General features: G+C 36.5%; 1 protein-coding gene across 2 annotated transcripts in view; it reads right to left on the bottom strand.

The window, feature by feature from the left end:
• The window catches only part of LOC145984969 (putative E3 ubiquitin-protein ligase HERC1), a 309,625-nt gene that overhangs the window by 7,829 nt on the left and 282,746 nt on the right, over positions 1–19,050 (bottom strand). For both annotated transcript variants that reach the window (XM_083118420.1, XM_083118421.1), the window contains exons 70-71: positions 12,576–12,709; positions 10,521–10,674 (exon numbers count right to left, since the gene is read on the bottom strand). In XM_083118420.1, coding sequence (XP_082974546.1) covers positions 10,521–10,674; positions 12,576–12,709 — 288 coding nt within the window. The remainder of the gene's footprint in view (positions 1–10,520; positions 10,675–12,575; positions 12,710–19,050) is intronic.

Genomic DNA, 19,050 nt, shown 5'->3' with positions numbered 1-19,050 from the left:
ATGAAAAGTATTGTGCAAACAAACGTATCATCAAGCCTTGATGTACTCTCACAGCAAAACCCATGAACTGTGTTTTCATCAACATATGAAGCTTTGCTTCCACTTCTTAATATTTTCTTTTCCATTGTTGCGCATCAAAAGTTCTGAGTCAACTGCAAATCTAAAACACGTTACCAAAGATTAACGTAGCTAATGCACAATGTGTTCGTGGCCCCACGTTCTGTCCGCCAAATTATTGACACGGTCCTGGCAGGTTCAACCATAGGATATTAATAGTCATAAGAATATATTTATCTCAATACAAATTGAGAATGAGCAACGTGAGACTGTATATTAGTATACGCGTGATACCTTTCAGGGCATGGGAAAACATTAAGATTTGCAGTAAATAGAAACAAAAACACAGAACTTACATTTTAACATATGAATTCAGAATCTATTTATCTTGATTATGCAATTTAAAAAGAACGAAAGTTATACATCATAACGAAACTCACAAAAAAAATCACAGTAACAGCACAATCTTTCTCTCATGCACTTCCATTAATCTTGCAACTTCCAGCACAAGATTCATATCTATCAGGCGGGATGGTGTACTTTAACAGTCTGTTCATACGTCCAGGAAGGACATGTCAAAATTACAGGCTATTTTTAAATATAACACATTGGTAAAATTTTACCAATGTTGGTTGATAAAGATCGAGTACTGATTATTCTGACTCGTTCCCAGTGAAAATTTAATTTGAACATGCTAAGTCAATTGCACACTTCTGTTCACATAAAATATCACATTTTATAAGGCTGGATAGTTGAAGTATGTGCCACTTTTTCTGAACAGGAGTGTACATTATCTACCATCTAGTTTACAGTTCATCTAATTTAACACTGTTTTGAGACAGCATTTCTTCTGTCAATTTCAGGTGAACTCTTATGCTCTTTATGCAGGGGGCATGATAAAGCTCACTGGATCACGGCCTGTCATAGATTTTACCGCTATCAGCAAAGTAAGCAAAAAGGTTCACTTGAAGAATGTTATTAACATTTCGACAAACATAATTTCCACCCCTTATTGACATAAAATGTACAGATGTACGCATTTTCTGTAACTACCAGAACACAACTTCAAGATTGATTGTGTTTCTTAAATATTCACTTCACATGTAAAGGTAATAAGGAAAAATTAGCAGTAATTGACTTTTAGGTACAGCGAGGGAAGCAATATTTACGTTTTACATAAGATTTGCACATATTGATTAATATTCAACAAAAAATTTCTAAAAAATTCATAACAATTATATGAATCTTATAAAAAAAATTTATGGATGTAAATAATACATAATTATAGGAAAATGTACTACAAGAATGTTGATTTCACCAGAAAAAGAGCAAATTTCCCTAACATTTAGGGTTTTCACAGGTAGAACCCTGAGCGTAAAGGAATACCTTAACATTATCATCTTTTTGCAAAACACTACACATTTTGTACCTTGTGTTGTCAACATGTTGAAATTATCATCTTATGTTGAAATCAGTTTTTTGCACAAATGCCACAAGGAAATACATATGCAGAATGTTAAATTTGTTCTCATTAAAGTATCTTGATGTTAAAACTCATTGGTATTTCCCCTTAGTTTTGTACATTGTTGAATTTCTGTTTAAACTAACAAAAAATGTGCACTATGCTCACAAGCACTATACTTGGGACATCATTTTAGTCCTTTTTATGCTTTTAACAGGCAAAGTGTTAATATTTATTGTTCAACTACGTATTAAACAGGTCAGCTTTAAATATTTTAAAGTTCAAAATTCCAAAGATTTGCCAGTTTAAGAGTTTGCAATAACATGTATTGTTAACCTGTGTAAAGGCAATGTTCAATATTTAATTTGTCCCGAAGAATGTAAATTCTAAGTCTTGTAATCTAGTAGGAGTTCCAGGTTTGACGGAAGAGTTGGTTTGTATCACTTTAAACTACAGTCCACTCCTATTAGCCTCTCTGTGCAAGAAAATAAACATTTGCTTACCCCCTTTTATTCTCTTGAAAAAGCATTGTGGGAAGTACTGAAAACTAGCCACAGAGAAAATGTATTGCCTGTTCAAGTGTAAGTGTATTTTTTATCCAAGTTATGCACTGAAAATCTTGAAAGCTAATAACTTATAAATAAAACCTACCCCACACAGGCCCATACCAAAAGGGGCGCACGGGGGCCATGCTCCCCTCGAGCCATGAAAAAATTTAATTTGAATGTATAGAAACCTATAAAAATAACGATGATTTTTCAAATTTTGCAAGAATTTAGATTTTGTTCTTGCACAAATGAATGGGCTCCAGAATTCTGCAGTCTGCAATATTTGGTAATTTTAGTTTTATAACCACTGATGCAAGGCTATCAGACATCCCGATTTAGTTGGAAAAGTTAATTCCTTTCAATCCATGTCCCGACTTTTTTCGTCTCGACTTGGACACTACGTGGAAAGGGAGTCTCTTGCGCCACTGCAGACATTGTACTGGTTATGTAGGATTTTCTGTAGAATACTGTTTACATTTTAAAAATTGTTTGAATTTTTTTATGAGTCAAAAACAGTTGTTTGACACTCTAGAAATAGGAACCCCTTGATTATTGAATGGTTTCTTCTATTAGTGTCTCTAATTTTCACATTAATTTGCGTAAAGGGGAATTTTGTATGTTTTTTACATTATGGAACAAAGGTTCCTCAATGATTTGATTTGATTTGATTTAGTTTATTTTACTTCGCGTTTTGTGCCTCTTGGCTAATTTGCGAAGATGGGGATGAGTGATGAAATGATGAAACTGATGAATGGACATTCACAAACAACCAAGCCCGACCAGGATTTGAACCCGGGACCCTTAGGTTCCTCAATGACCAATACAAAACCAACCATATAGGGGGGGGGGTGCATTTAGCTCTCCACCAGTACCGCAAGGTCTGATCCCTTTTCGCTGCCACTGAGCAGATTCATATAACCTTTATCTTTCTCCAGCATCAGAGTTTTTCTGCAACTGATATCAATTCTGCCAATCATAGAATGGCTTACGATTATATGTACATAGCAGAATCCACTTCGCACCAGAATCGTTGCTAGATTTTGGGGGCAAAAGATTGCCTGAAGTACTTTCAACAGATATTGTTATTTTCCCAAAATACTCAAGAAAATAAGTACATTATTATTTACGAGATTCAGTTAATTTTAACTTATTTTACTACAACATTTATTCTTTTCTACTTTTAATTGTCTTGAACATAAATACACGGGGTGTGACCATAGAAGAGTGTCAACTTTCAGTGTGTGTAGAGGACATAAAGACAAAAAAATTCAATGTTGCAAGACACTGCAAATTGCATTTTCTATCCCACATGTATGCAACTTCATTTAATAGCTTCTTGGTTGCCACTGGCATTTATTTTTACTGTCAAATAAGATTCCAGAAGCGAAAAAAATATTTTGCTAGCAGAGACGCTGCCTGGGTGGTCACTTATCTTAGCCATTCCCTTGAGATAAATAATTAATTTACAGAGTTCGCACTGACCTGAAAGTCCTGGACAACTGGAGGAGTTAGGAAAACCAGGATAGGAGTGAGAAGGTAATTGGAAACAAAGGATTTTTTTTAAAAGCGTTCAAAACCTGGAAAAGTCAGGTGAATCACATGATTTTTGCTTGCTTACCAGAATTTGTAACCGAAAACACATTTAATTTTATCTTCCCAACAATACTCGTCTTTTTATATTTTATTTTTAATTTATTTTCAAAAATGTTCAACAAACTTGATTCATTTGATTAACTTGCAAAGTTGAAGTACAACTCTAATTTATTAGCATGTTAAATCATTATACAGTAATCTGAAAAGTAATGTTAAATGCCTGGAAAAATCAGGAAGTTTGATTTTGCAAAATGGGTGAACACTTATCTATCACCGCTGCAGGTTAGAAAATGTCGTTCTTTAAGGATTCCTAGCACCGAAATGAATAAATTTCTCTACATACCCTCTCCCAATATATATATATAAAACTAACTAACTAACTAACTCTCTAGCCTTCTTAAACCTGAAGGTTCATGGCTGCAGCAACACAGGCCTTCCATCTGTCCCTATCCTGAGCAAGATCTATATACTCTTTTTCCATCCCTACCAATTTCCTTTAGGTCCATTTCAACATTATCCCTCTATCTTCGTCTTGGTCTACCTACTGGTCTCTTACCATCAGGTTTCCCAACAAGAATCTTGTAAACTCTTATTTCCTCTCCTATTCGTGCCACATAGCCTGCCCACCTAAGTCTTCTTGATTTAATCATTCTAATATTATCTGGACATGTATACAAATTATGTACTTCTAAATTATGTAACCTTCTCCACTCAATTCTCTCTTCATCCCCTTTTAGGCCTAAATATTTTCCTAAGGATCTTATTTTCCAATACTCTCAATTTATGTTCCTCTTTCAATGTAAGGGACCCAGTTTCACATCCATATAATATTGCAGGCAAAATTACTGTTTTGTATATTTTAACTTTTAGTTTCTTAGATATTAAATGAGAAGACAAAAGCTTATGAAGAGAAAAGTAACATGCATTTCCTGAATTTGGCCTGCTTTTTATTACCTCTTTAATATCATTTTCATTTGTTAGTATTACTCCTAAGTACTTGAATTTGGAAACTGGTTCAAATGAGTTGTTATCAATAATTAGATTTTGAAAAACTAAATATGCTGACCAAGGCAGTAATTTATTTTATTAAAAACATAAACTAAACGTAACGTTTCAACCTTCTAGCAAGGTCTTGTTCAGACTCTGTATCAAGTACAAATGTATTTGGTTGGTGCGAATGAAATGTCCGGCCCAGGTGCGTCGTTGCGAAAGGCCAAAAAAATCAAAACTACAATACCTGGTTAATCAAAATAGTCGCCGTCTGCAGTCACACACTTTTGTCATCGCTCAGCCAACAATTGGATTCCATGGCGAAAGAAGTCTGGAGTCTGCGACGCAAAAAACTCCTCAACGGCATGTTGCACCCCCGATTATCAGCGAAGGTCTTCCCTGTCAGGAAGTGATCAAGATGCCGGAAGAGATGGTAGTCGGTGGAAGAGAGGTCGGGAGAATATACTGGATGAGGAAGGGTTTCATACTGCAACTCATAGAGAGCCTGCACCGTCCTTTGCGCGACATGAGGGCGAGCATTGTCGTGCAACATGAGGACACCATGTCTGTGGACCATTGCTGGATGCTTGCGGAGAAGTTTGCGGTGCATTTCATGGAGTTCAGCACTGTAACGATCTGCATTGTTGGTTTCACCTCGCCTGAGAAAGTCATGATGGATCACACCCACCATAGACCACCATACCAGCAACAACACCTTCCGTGGGTGGAGAGGTGGTTTCGGAAACCGCCATGAACGTTGATCACGATCCAACCATTGTCCTGATCGTTTATGATTGTCATAGCAGATCCATTTTTCATCTGAAGTGACAATCCGATGCAGGAAACCATCCCGGTTATTCCTTACACTCAGAATACTGCACACCTCCAGACGGCGAGTCTTGTTGACCGGTGTCAAATCATGTGGTACCCATGAGTCCAACTTTTTCACTTTACCGATCGCAAGGAGCCTGAACGATAGTGGTATGGTGTATGCCTAACTCGTCTGCAATGGCACGAACACTTTTCCGAGGGTCCGCTTCCACCACGTTCCTGAGGAGCTCATCGGAACATGATGTTGGTCGATGGCCACAGGGTTCATTTTGCAATGCTGTGTCACCGGAATGAAATTTGACAAACCAGCGGCGAATGGTGCGTTTATTTACCATTCCTGGCCCAAATGCACTGTTAGTGTTTTTGGCGGCTTACTGAGCAGAATGTCCCAGTTTGAATTCGTAAAGACAAATCACTCGCAAATGTGTGTTCTCCATGGTGCATTTTCAGACGTCCCTGTTCAGCAACACACTGCCTCCTGACTGTCTGGGGGCTCCAGCCTCTTTGCTGGATGTATACAGAGTTTATGACGTTGGACCCGTGACCTCAGTCAATCCCTGTGTTGTGTTGTTCAGGTGAGTTTCCCACCAGACGTCAAAGCGGACATTTCATTCACACCAACCCAATAACAAGATACAAAAACAGGGCATTATATATACACAAACATTACTCCCTCAAGACTATTAGAAAGTTGTTCTGGAACTTTCTAGCGGGTGGCTTTCCCTTGTCAACTGTACTTTCACCTAAAAGGCTAAACATATCTACTTCCATATAGAATGTGGTTGGACTTTTTATCTTGCGCTCTTTTTCCTTCATTTTTCTTCCTTCTCCTCTCCTCTTTCTCTCTTGTCCTTTCCACTCTTTCTAACACCTTCTTCCAGTCTGAAAAAGACCTTGCTAGAAGGTTGAAACGTTATGTTTAGTTTATGTTTTTAATAAAATAAATTACTGCCTTGGTCAGCATATTTAGTTTTTCATATCATAACAAACAAGGCTTAATGGTGTTATAATTAGATTTTGATTATTACCTAACACTTGGTTTCGGCCTGTAAGCATATACTAGGCAGATCGGAAAGTAACGCACAATATTTTTTTTCTCCCCAGATATTGCAGTTGGAATGCTGAAATTGTACGACGAGAGAGTTTGAAGTTTGCACCACAGAGGGTATTTTTTCCCCCTCTGCAGCTCTAGCGAGAGAAGCCTGAACTACGAAACAAACATGGCGCGCATGTTACTGTCGTCCACGTGTGAAGAGCAGCAAAGTGTGGTTCGATTTTTGTGAGCCAAAGACCATACATCGAGTGAAATTCACAGGGACATGCGTGGGGATGACTGTCTGGACCGTAGCAATGTCTCCAGGTGGTGTGCATTCTTTCAAGAGGGCCGTGTGAACCTTAGTGATTCGCCACGCTCCGGGCAGCCGGTTACAGCTTCAACTCCGCAGAATATCCGCGCCATTGAGGCAGCAATTGTGAACGACCGGCGTGTGCACCTGCGAACCTTATCACATACGTTCAACATTTCCTATGGTGCGGTGTACCACATTGTTCATGACACGTTGAAATTCCGTAAAGTTAGTGCTCGCTGGGTGCCTAAGATCCTGACAGACCACCACAAGGGCCAGCGAATGATGACAAGCATGGATCAGTTAACGCGTTACGCCGCAGAAGGGCATGACTTTCTGAAAGGAATCGTCACTGGTGATGAGTCGTGGGCGTACCACTACATGCCTGAAACCAAGCAGGCCTCTATGGAGTGGAAACATGCTGGTTCCCCAGTACGAAAAAAATTCAAAGTGACTCAATCTGCTAGGAAAGTGATTGTGACAGTGTTCTGGGACATGTTTTGTGTGTTATTGGTGGACTTTGCTGAACACGGGACCACTGTGAATGCTGCAGTCTACATTAAAACTTTGGTTAAGTTGCGTCGTGCCCTTCGTGACAAACGCCGCAACATTCATGCTGATGGTGTCAAACTTCTTCGTGAAAATGCCTGTCCCCATGTTGCTGCTCCTGTTCGTGAGAAACTCACCGAATTTGAGTGGGAGGTGCTCCAGCATCCACCTTACAGTCCGGACCTGGAACCATCGGACTTTCATCTGTTTGGTCCCAAGATGGAATTCCTGGCCGGCCAACACTTTGCGACAGATGCGGAAGTGAAATCAGGAGTCCGCAGATGGCTAAACTCCAACCAAACGGACTTCTACGAACAGGGCATATTGAAACTGGTACCACGATGGGAGAAATGTGTTGAGAAACTTGGTGACTATGTAGAAAAGTAGGTCAAAGATGTCAGTTCATTTGTGATTTGTTTGGTTTTTGTTACATATTAAACTTTTTGCGAAAAAAAATATTGTGTGTTACTTTCCGATCTGCCCACGTATTTAGTTTTTTCTTTGCTAACTTCCAAACCTATCTCTTTAGCAGCTTTGAAAAATATTTTAGCATTCTTCTTAAGTGTATTTACATCATCCCCTAATAAGTCTACATCATCTGCATATGCTAACAGCTGAGTCACACCCTTTAATTTTAGTCCTTTGTTCGTTTCTTTTACCATCTTAACAGCGTATTCTAAGGCAAAATTAAAGAACAATGGAGATAATGCATCTCCTTGTTTTAACCCACCTGAATTGTAAATTTGTCAGACATATTAATATCCACACAAATTTACTTTCTGTTTCACTGGTGCATACTTTCATCATATTAACAAGGTTCTTAGGTATTCCAAACTCGACTAATATATTATATAATTTATCTGTTTTTTACTGAATCATATGCTTTTTTAAAATCAATGAATAGCTGATGGACATTTTCATTATATTCCCACTTTTTCTCAAGTGTCTGTTTGATCTGTTACATTTAAATCCACATTGATAATCACCTATAATTTCATTAGCATATGGGGTTAGTTTTGCTAAAAGATTATTAGATAATATTTTATGTTGTTGAGAGTAGAGAAATTCCACGGTAATTATTGCAATTCATTTTATCACCTTTTTAAAACACAGGAACAATTATGGATTCTTTCCACTGTTGAGGGACTTCTTCTTTATTCCATATTAAACAAATTAATTTACGAATTTGACATATTAACAAATTCCCACCATATTTAATTAACTCAGCTGGTATTAAATCAATGCCAGGTGCTTTGTTATTCTTTAGCCTTTTAATAGCATCTTTAACTTCAGTGAAGTTAGGTTCTGGAACTAAAGGTTCTGCTGTGTGTACTTCATTTACTTCTGATTTATCTCCTACATGAACATTTAAAAGATCATTAAAGTAGTTCTTCCATCTATTTAAAATATCGCTTGGGTCAGCCAAAAAATTGCCATTTTTTATCTTTTATCGAGTTTCTTTATGTTGCCACCCCTTTCTAAATTCATGTACACCTTTATATAAATCTCCGATATTCTTATTTTTGCTGTTTGTTTCAATTTCGTTAATTTTACTTTTCAAGTAATCTCTTTTTTTACTTCTAAACATGCACGGTTAACTTCTCGCTTTATTCTATTATAATTGGTTAGATTTGTATCATCAGAGTTATTTGACCACCTAAGTCTAGCCTGATTTCTTATTTCTATTAGGTTATGACATTAATTATCAAACCATGGCTTATTTTTTCTTGGTTTATGGTATCCTACCCTTTCTTTAGTTGCTGAATCTATTGTATTATGTATGTGCTCCCACTTCTTATTTGCGTCTGTTTCATTTATATTTTCATCATCATTTAAATCCTGCAAAATATCGAATCTATTTGACAGTTTAATTTGGTAATCTTTCTTAATTCTATCATCAGCAAATTTTCCTGTATTAAATTTTAGAGCTTTTAGATTTTGTTGCTTATGATTTATCACAGAGTTTTTCTGTTAATTTAGCAATTACTAAATAATGGTCACTGGCACAGTCAGCACCCCTATGTGAACGAACGTCATTTATATAGTGTATAATATGTTTACAATATTAATACACATACTGTGCCTCTTTAGAGAAAATTTATAAAATCCACCTTTGGGTCTGCCCCCCCCCCCTTAAAAAAATCCTGGGTACGGGCCTGACCCCACGTATGATGGGAGAAGAATGGTGATTATCTAGGATTTGGGTTAAACTAATAGTGAGCTCCTGTTTAGATGAATGCTTAGCATCTGGTGCGAGCAGTTCTTAGTTCAATCCCAATGGGACCACCAAAATTTCAGTATTGACCCAGCATCAAGAGAACAACTGGGCAGCTACTTGGAAGCAACAGTATACTGACTCTGGTCTTGAAAGCCAAAAAACAGTGGTGATGGGACTTGATGCACCAACCACATTTCATCCAATGTAAAGGCACCCTTTCATATTTCAAATAAGTGTGTATGCATTTTTCTTTTCACAGTGACCTTAAAAAAGATATTCAATTTTGGTTGACCACCCATCTCCAAGACAAATACTTAAACGTAACCGTAACTGGATATTTTTAATAATGAGAAACTTTAACTTGGTTACTTTTCCAGGTCACAAGTTACAAAATTAAGACATTATTTTTACAATGACTTCTCTGTATGTTTTAATTATAATAAATAATAATATGGTTTATACTAAAAAATAGCAATAAAATATTAGTTTTCATAAACTCTTATTTTGTTATGAGCAAATGATTTACTTGACAATTTTTTAAAGTGTAATAATGGATTACATTGTATGTATAACCTATATTTTAACATTTAATTATACAGGATTTATTAACATTTAATGAAAATTAATGTTAATGTTGCATGGACATCAGCAAAAACAATACACATCCTTGCACTATATTCTTGCAGCACATTCTACAAGTTAAATCTTATCTACAATATGAAAGTAACTTACAGTTGATTTTGAAAGAAAGTGAGTTACATTTCAAAATGAGTAATTGCAATTGGCTGAGTTGTTTTTTGAACAAATTAACTATAACTCAGTTCAAACTGATGAAATTTCAAGTTTCAATATCAGCAAGAATTGGTGAGAGTACCAGAATTGATATAATTCATGATGTGATAAAAGAACATGTATGTGTCTCTTACCTGAAAACGCTGGGACAAATCTGCTAGATTTGCTGGCAATCGGGATCTTCCCGAGACAAAGCGCATGAAGAGAACACGTTCAAGGTTTGTGAAGCTCTCCAATATACTCCACAACCACTGCACCAACTGATGATTCTCATATAGTTCCCTATATCTGCAAAAGAAAATACAATATGTAATCGTGGAGCATATCTACATGGTGATGTACATTTCTGATGTATCTAATATTCATAATCACCAGTAAAATTAACAGGCGAAGGAGGATTCAGCATTACTCATCACTAGAGCCCAGATGTTCAGGCACTGAAAAGTATTAAAAAAGGCAGCAAAAAATTGAAAAAAAGGCAGTCAAGTTTCAGAAAGAGGCAGTGAAAATTGAAGAATAGGCATTAAAAATTGAAGAGAAAGACTTAAATTCTTCTTAAATCTTTAAAAATGTATTTCCAAATTAACCTACAATTAGTAAATATTATTGAGCTGTTGTTACGTAGGGTAAACAATTCAGATTTTACTTTCAATATTTACGATACCCAGCTAAATGGCTTCTTTTTAAAATCTTATTTAGTTACTTTTCATTCACTTGTGACGGATGCCTATGTCAATAAAAAATTGCTTGCTGCACAACAAAAACAAACACCACTCTTGTCTATGGAAATCCAGATCTTCTTCCCAAGTAGTTCAGCATGAATACGGTCAACAACGCTTTTGTAACACACGTCAACGTAATTCTTTCTCAGCGTGGACTCACTTGGTATTGTCTCTTTTGTATACTTGTGCAAGAAAGCTCTCAAAGACTGATTTTCCACTTTCCACAGCGGTATACCTGCATCAATAAATGCTTTGCATAACTCCATTGAAAACTTGGATTTCCGGCTGTGATTTGTCAGAAGTTCTGGAAGCTGACGTAGTTTCTTCTGTTCGATCTTCCTACTTTCAGCTGATTTATGTTTCTCTGACAACACGTGTTGAGATATGAAATATTTCTTCCCGTGGTTCACAGCTTTCACACACACTTTACACAGAAGAACCGATCCATCTGTAGAAAAGATATCAGTGCCAAATTCAGAGACATAGCGGTTTAACTTGCTTTTCAAAAGGCACACTTTGTCTGGGATGGATTTTAGCATGGTTCTGCACTCCAAATTACAGAAGAGAACTGGCAGAAAATTTCTGTTCAAGAAGGCGAATTCGAGACAACAATCGCTTATTGCAACGCGAGATCAAGTACGTTTGTTTTGCTTCAGCAAGGTAGTCAGTTGCGTTGTTGTTTCTGCGAAACCGATAATGAATGCAATGTTGCCAAACTGCCTGGTATTGAATTTAAACTTGTGCATGAATTGTTGCTGTGTAAATTAAATACGTGGTGGCGTTTGAATAACAAGGGTTATTGAAAAATGAAATCAAATAGATGAAGAGAAATGTAATTTTAAAAAAATGCCTTGTCGGAATGACAAAAGAGGCAAAAATGTTTGAAAAAGGCAGCATAAGGTGAAATAGGCAAAAAAAGGCAACAAAGTATTGTTCAGAATGTTAAGAACCTTCGGATCGGTGTACTTTTGTGTTCAATTTTTGTCTAGCAGCATCGGAAACGAATAGGCATTTTGCCTAAAATCTGGGCTCTACTCATCACCTTCTTTACAATCATGGGTCAGATTCACCAGTACTAGTGTGATTTACAAATCACACAAACTTAACACAAATAAAAAAAAAATACAAATTTTTCTTAAAGAACCCGAATGGTTCATTACCTTTCTTAATACTTGTAAGTAATAGGTGAGGGTTTGCCCTTGCAAAAGAAACTGTAGATTGCATTTACTTTATAAAACAGGGCATACTTTATATTTATAAAATAATTACCAAAATTTTGAACAAAATTTAAGGCTATTTATAGATATACTCGAGTAGTAGTAAAAGTTGGTAATTTCACTGATAACTCTCTACTGGCTGATACTGATAACGGTACCAAATAATCAGTTTACACCCTCCCCCCTCACCCATAACAAGCCATAGTACCATAAAGTGGAAAAAATGCTTTAGATTATGATGAACACCTACCTCACTACTTTCTTCAACAACTGTATTGAGATGTGTGGTAACCCACAGACTAGTTGTTCTAAATGCTGTGATGTTACAAGGGATAATAATGGTACAGGAATGATCCATGCCATGCCCTCGCGCACTGCTGCAACCTACAAAATAAGGAATTTCACATTAATTACTCCAGCAAAATACCAACATGGAAATTTATTACATTTCCAATTTCAAAACATTAACAGTATAAGTTGACATTTAAATCTATGTCACCTTCAATTTGTAATTCATTCAATTTATAAACAGATTGTTCATGTTAAAACACTAAATATGTTACCCACATTCAAGGATTGATGGACATAATATTACCTCATGTTTAGGCAAAATGCTTATGAAGAGAACCAAAAATTAAGTAATTCGTAATGTTCATATTGATGCAGGTGCGACTTACTCACGTAGTATAAATTATCAGTACAATATAAAAAGAAAATATCTTTATAAAATACCTAAAAGTACTTATGTTGGTGAGTATATGATTTCCGTGAAACTACGTTTCGGGATGTAACTACTCCCTTCATCAGGTAAATAGGCAATGCCAATTTAATTATATCATTGGCTGCGTCAAACAAGACATAGATCAAGAGGTATGGTAAAAATTAATAAAAAGTTAAAATGTGATTTCAGGCAGCTGAACATGTGTAGGTGCCTTATTCTACCATTACGTTGGAATCCTAATGTAAAAATTCGTGAATACAGTCTAAAACAAATTTTCTAAAACACGTTAAAAACACTTTTCCAGAAGTGATTCGGTGAACGCAGTACAGCTGTCTAAGGAGGCCTCTCGTGGAATGCCGGAAGTTGTGCGGTGTATTTCCCTCTTACTCACTCCCCCCCACTTCCGTTGGCTTACGCCATATCTAGCTCGAAATCTATTATTTCGCGAGACGTGTTGATCACAACCGGGGTGACCTGGGAACGAATTTTTTCTCCTGTTGTATCCCACCTTTTGAACATTTTAATCCATTTTTCATCAATGTTCCCATCCTCTATCTTTAGTTTATTATCCCTCCCTTTACAGATATACACTGCTTCATATACATTTCTACTTAATGGTTTATGATCAACTCTCATTATTTCTCGCTTCTGAATTTCATGTTCTTCCCCTATCACGTGTTCTGAGAGTCCAGTTCCTGGGGTTCCTTCTTTTATGTCATTGTCATACTCCCCCCACCTAATTTTCATGCTCCGGCTGGTTTGACCTATATATTCTTTATTACACGAACATGTTATATTATAAACCCCGCAAAATACCATATCCACCAAGCCTTAATAGAATTCTAGCAAAAATTGGGGATTAATTAAAAATTTAATTTAGTTTTATTCTCCTTTTCTTTCCTATCCTTTTTATATTGTGTGAAATGTTTCTCTACCGTTCGTGGTGCCTTCATCCTGCAATTAATGCCAAATTCTTTAGCTACTCTTTCTATCTTTTCCGAAATTCCTTTGACATACGAAATTCCACAATATATTTGTATTTCTTATTCACCAAGTTAATTTTGTTTTCTTGAGTCTTTTTTCTCCTATCACTGTTCATTTCTTCCCCCCCTCTCCCCTATCCTTTTTCCATATCTTGTGCTTTTTCCTGTGTAACTTATTCAGATGTTCTTCTTTATATCCATTCTTTTTTCCCATCCTATAGATCCATTCTTCTTCTTTTTCCCTCTCCTTCTTTTGATTGCATAATCGTATTCCCCGGATGAAAAAGTTAAGAAAGACGTTGTGTTTTGTTCTTTTGGCATGTTCTGACTTACCATGAATGTATAAAAAGCTGGTTTTAATTTTTGTTTTGGTTCTGATAATTTTTAAATCTAAGAAGCCCATTACAGCCTTTGCGATCTCTTCTTTTGTGAATTTAATTCGGGGGTCTTGTTCCGCCAATATATCAAATAATTTCAGATCAGCTTTTCCCCCTATAACCAGAACGTCATTGATGTATCTCCCGAAATATTTAATATTTCCTACCATTTGTTCTAAGGCAGTTTTTTCAATAAAATGCATGAAGATCCCCGATGCAATCCCTGAAATATGGTTGCCCATGGCTAATTCCTCTTTCTGTATGTACACTTCTTCGTTGAAACTGAAATAGTTATATCTAGTACATAGTACATATTCCCAAGCTACAACTACATCTACTCCTTTTTCTCTAAGCCATCTAAATAAACAGTCGGCTGCTTTGTCTCTCGGGACGCTAGGGTAGAGGTTTACCACATCAAAGCTCATTATTTGATCATCTTTATCTAACTCTAGATTTTCGATCTTCTCTTTTACTTCCATATAATTATTTTCTGTGTTATTTCCCACTTCTTTAATTTTAGTTGCAAGAGTTTTTGCTAAGTTATATCCAGGGTGGGAGTACATAGGAATGATCAGTCTTAGTGGTACTGCTCCTTGTGGGTTTTGGGGATCCCAAAGGCGACTGGAATTTTTCCCGTTTTGCAACATTCAATTAGTTTATTTTTCTCCGTTCTTGCAAGCGTTATGGTATTTTCGATTCCTTTTTTGATTTCCCTCCTAATTTTATTTATGGGGTTACCTCGTACAATTTCGAAATCGCTACTACAAAAGCATTCCTTCATTTTCGTTCTATATTCCTCTCTCCTAGCAACTACCATTTTATTTTCTTTGTCTGATCCAATCAGGAAGACATTGTTGTCTTCTATCCATTTCTTAACGGTACTTAGTTTCTTTTTTAATTCTATTCGGATGTCCTTCCTAATACTATCTGTTTTCTCTCATCCCCTTATCTCATTCTGTTCTTTTCTGATTTGGTTTTCAATAATATCATGAATTTTATTCTTAAGTTCACTTTTGTCTTCACTATCATCAATCATCATTCCTATTCCTTCCGCTGCTACTATAAAATCTTCTTTAGAGATTTTTTGGTCCCCAATAGCGAATTTCTGCCCTTTTCCCATTATTTCATTAAGGTCCGTTGGTAGAATTAAATCGGTTAAATTTAACATGTTCCACTCTGGGTCCCCCTGTTGTTCCCTATCCTTATTAAGTTTGTTTTTTGTTCCCTCCTTCTTCCTAAGCTTATTCAGCTTATTCTGTATGATTGACTCTATGGGAACAACAGGGGGACCCAGAGGGGAACGTGTTAAATTTAACCGATTTAATTTGATATATTGGGGGAACAAGACCCCAAAATTAAATTCACAAAAGAAGAGATGGCAAAGGATGTAATGGGCTTCTTAGATTTAAAAATTATCAGAACCAAAACAAAAATTAAAACTGGAGTTTTATACATTCATGGTAAGTCAGAACATGCCAAAAGAACAAAACACAACGTCTTTCTTAACTTTTTCATCCGGGGAATACAATTATGGAGTCAAAAGAACGAGAGGGAAAAAGAAGAAGAATGGATCTATAGGATGGGAAAAAAGAATGGATATAAAGAAGAACATCTGAATAAGTTACGCAGGAAAGCGCACAAGATATGAAAAAAGGATAGGGGAGAGGGGGGAAGAAATGAACAGTGATAGGAGAAAAAAGACTCAAGAAAACAAAATTAAATAGGCTTCCATGTCACCTCGGAGGTAAAGAAAGCAGCCAAAGTGGAACGCGAATTCTCCTTGGATTGGTGACGAGAGAAAAATAAATAGTAGGGGAGGGATCTCTCATGGGAGGGGAAGTACACCACCACTCCGTAGTGCGGCGCCAGCTGCTCGCATGCTTCGCCTTGGCAGGGAACTAGGGCTTTCAACGGCCACTCAAGTACACGGTAGTGGTGGTTTTAACATGTTTTATCGAGAGTTTTAAGGGTTTTTAACAAAGGTAGTTTTAATTCTGTATATGTCAAGCACTATGAAGTGTTTTTAACCCAAACCTTTCACCTAGTATCCTCGCATGACACTTCTCCTACGTGGCTTGATGTTCCGAGCCTAAAATACGACCAACTGAAGAAGGAAGCAGTAAAGCTTCCGAAAAGTAGTTTACATACGAATACATACTCACTTACGTAAGTAGACCAATTTCAATACTCTAAAGTATTTTTGTTTGTAAAATTAACTTTTGAATAAGAAATACAAATATATTGTGGAATTCCGTATTTCAAAGGAATTTCGGAAAAGATAGAAAGAGTAGCTAAAGAATTTTGCATTAATTGCAGGATGAGGGCACCACGAACGGTAGAGAAACATTTCACACAATATAAAAAGGATAGGAAAGAAAAGGAGAATAAAACTAAATTAAATTTTTAATTAATCCCCAATTTTTGCTAGAATTCTATTAAGGCTTGGTGGATATGGTATTTTGCGGGGTTTATAATATAACATGTTCGTGTAATAAAGAATATATAGGTCAAACCAGCCGGAGCATGAAAATTAGGTGGGGGGAGTATGACAATGGCATAAAAGAAGGAACCCCAGGAACTGGACTCTCAGAACACGTGATAGGGGAAGAACATGAAATTCAGAAGCGAGAAATAATGAGAGTTGATCATAAACCATCAAGTAGGAATGTATATGAAGCACCGTATATCTGTAAAGGGAGGGATAATAAACTAAACAGAGAGGACGGGACCATTGATGAAAAATGGATTAAAATGTTCAAAAGGTGGGATACAATAAGAGGAAAAATTGGCTCCCAGGTCACCCCAGCTGTGATCAACACGTCTTGCGAAATAATAGATTTAAAGCTAGATATGACGTAACCCAACGGAAGTAGGGGGGGGGGATGAGTAAGGGAAATACACTGCACAACTTCTGGCATTCCATGAGAGGCCCCCTTAGACAGCTGTACTGCGTTCACCGAATCACTTCTGGAAAAGTGTTTTTAACGTGTTTAGAAAATTTGTTTTAGACTGTAGTCACGGATTTTTACATTAGGATTTCAACATAATGGTAGAATAAGGCACCTACACATGTTCAGCTGCCTTAAATCACATATTAACCTTTTTATCCATTTTTATCATACCTCTTGATCTATGTCTTGCAGTGGCGTGCGGTGACATTTAGACTAGGGTACACAACGTGGCTCACTGAAGGGGGCGGATAGAGGGACCAGACTCACCCCCCCTCTGAGTCCATCATGTTATGCAGAAAATAATTTTCCAAAATTTTGTAATGGAAAGTTTATCATCCTTGTATCATTTTCAAATAACAGGAATCACTTTTTTGGAACGGCACTGCAGCACTTATCAATCGTTGCACCCTTTTGAAAGACCTTCAATTCATCCCTCACAAAAGTTGTTGCTTGAGAATAAAGGATCACCCCATTATTTTCTTTTTGCGAGAAACATGTTCTGAAGATTAAGGGGAGCAGAAGTTATTTAAAGTTTGCTTTGAGTTTTAAAGCCAGTTAAAATAGGATGTCAATTATTGAAACATTAACAAGGAAACTAAGGAATGTCTGATATAACCTTAAACGCTACCAGAGATATCCAAATGTAACGAGGTAAGATATATGTATGATATTTTATCGCAAATATATTCTGATAGTAGCTACGTAGTCCAACAATTGACTTCGATTAATACCTTCATGCAGCGCAATTAACATTGAACGGGAACAAACTGGCATAATGATTTTTCGTGCTTTCGAATAGCACGTGAAAATTTGATAAATGTCAGTATCCCCTGTATCCTGTACTATTTGACACACCTTTCTCAGAGGAAACCAACGAACAAGGCCAACAATAAAGTTTCCGAGTTTTCTATTCTGAGTCAACTGCAGTTACTATATATGATATATATAGCAATATATATTTTTCTGAAAATGCCTAATATACTGCTTACCAGCCTTCATAACTCCTGCCTGAATCAAGTCCTGCAAATCAGGAACACACACACCTCCCATTTCGGATTGTTTGCACTTTTTTCGTAATTATTATGCCGAAAATCCCATCTACAGAATGTCATCAATAGAGCCCGGAAGTTTGGCAAAATGCCTCTTTTTATCTACTGCATATATTTATAAAATTTTTCCAGATATACATTTTTTATGTTGTTTCAAATGTTTTAGAAGCCTTTTCATTTTGTCTATTTTGCCTATTTGGGACCCCACTGCCTATTTTTAATTATAATGCCTTTTTTTGCCTTTTTCAATGAAATTTGACCATTTTTTTAAAAAAAATGTTGGCATTTATTTTTCTTCTGTTTATTATGTGAATAATTTTCGCCTTATTTAAGTAATATTGAACTCACTCATGTTTCAACATTGCTGAGGGAGAAAAGTGTGAGAAAAAAGTATTTCATGCTGAGTTAGGATATTGGCTTTCGGTTTACATTTCCTTGTGCATGATTGACTGCTGAAGTGGAGAGGTTGATTTCAAACAAAATAAGATATTTCTGAAATCTCCCTCTCGAACCCGAAAATTTCAGGAAGTTGCGCCTGAGCTTAGTTTACCTCCGCAACCAGTCTTGACAAGATGGGGAACCTGGATATCAGCAGCTAAATATTATGCTAACAACCTTGAAAAAATAAGTGAGGTGATCGATGC

Source organism: Lepisma saccharinum, chromosome 3 (genome assembly GCF_977018435.1).
Source record: "Lepisma saccharinum chromosome 3, izLepSacc3.1, whole genome shotgun sequence".
NCBI lineage: Eukaryota > Metazoa > Arthropoda > Insecta > Zygentoma > Lepismatidae > Lepisma > Lepisma saccharinum.
This window is presented reverse-complemented; position numbering and strand designations above follow the sequence as displayed.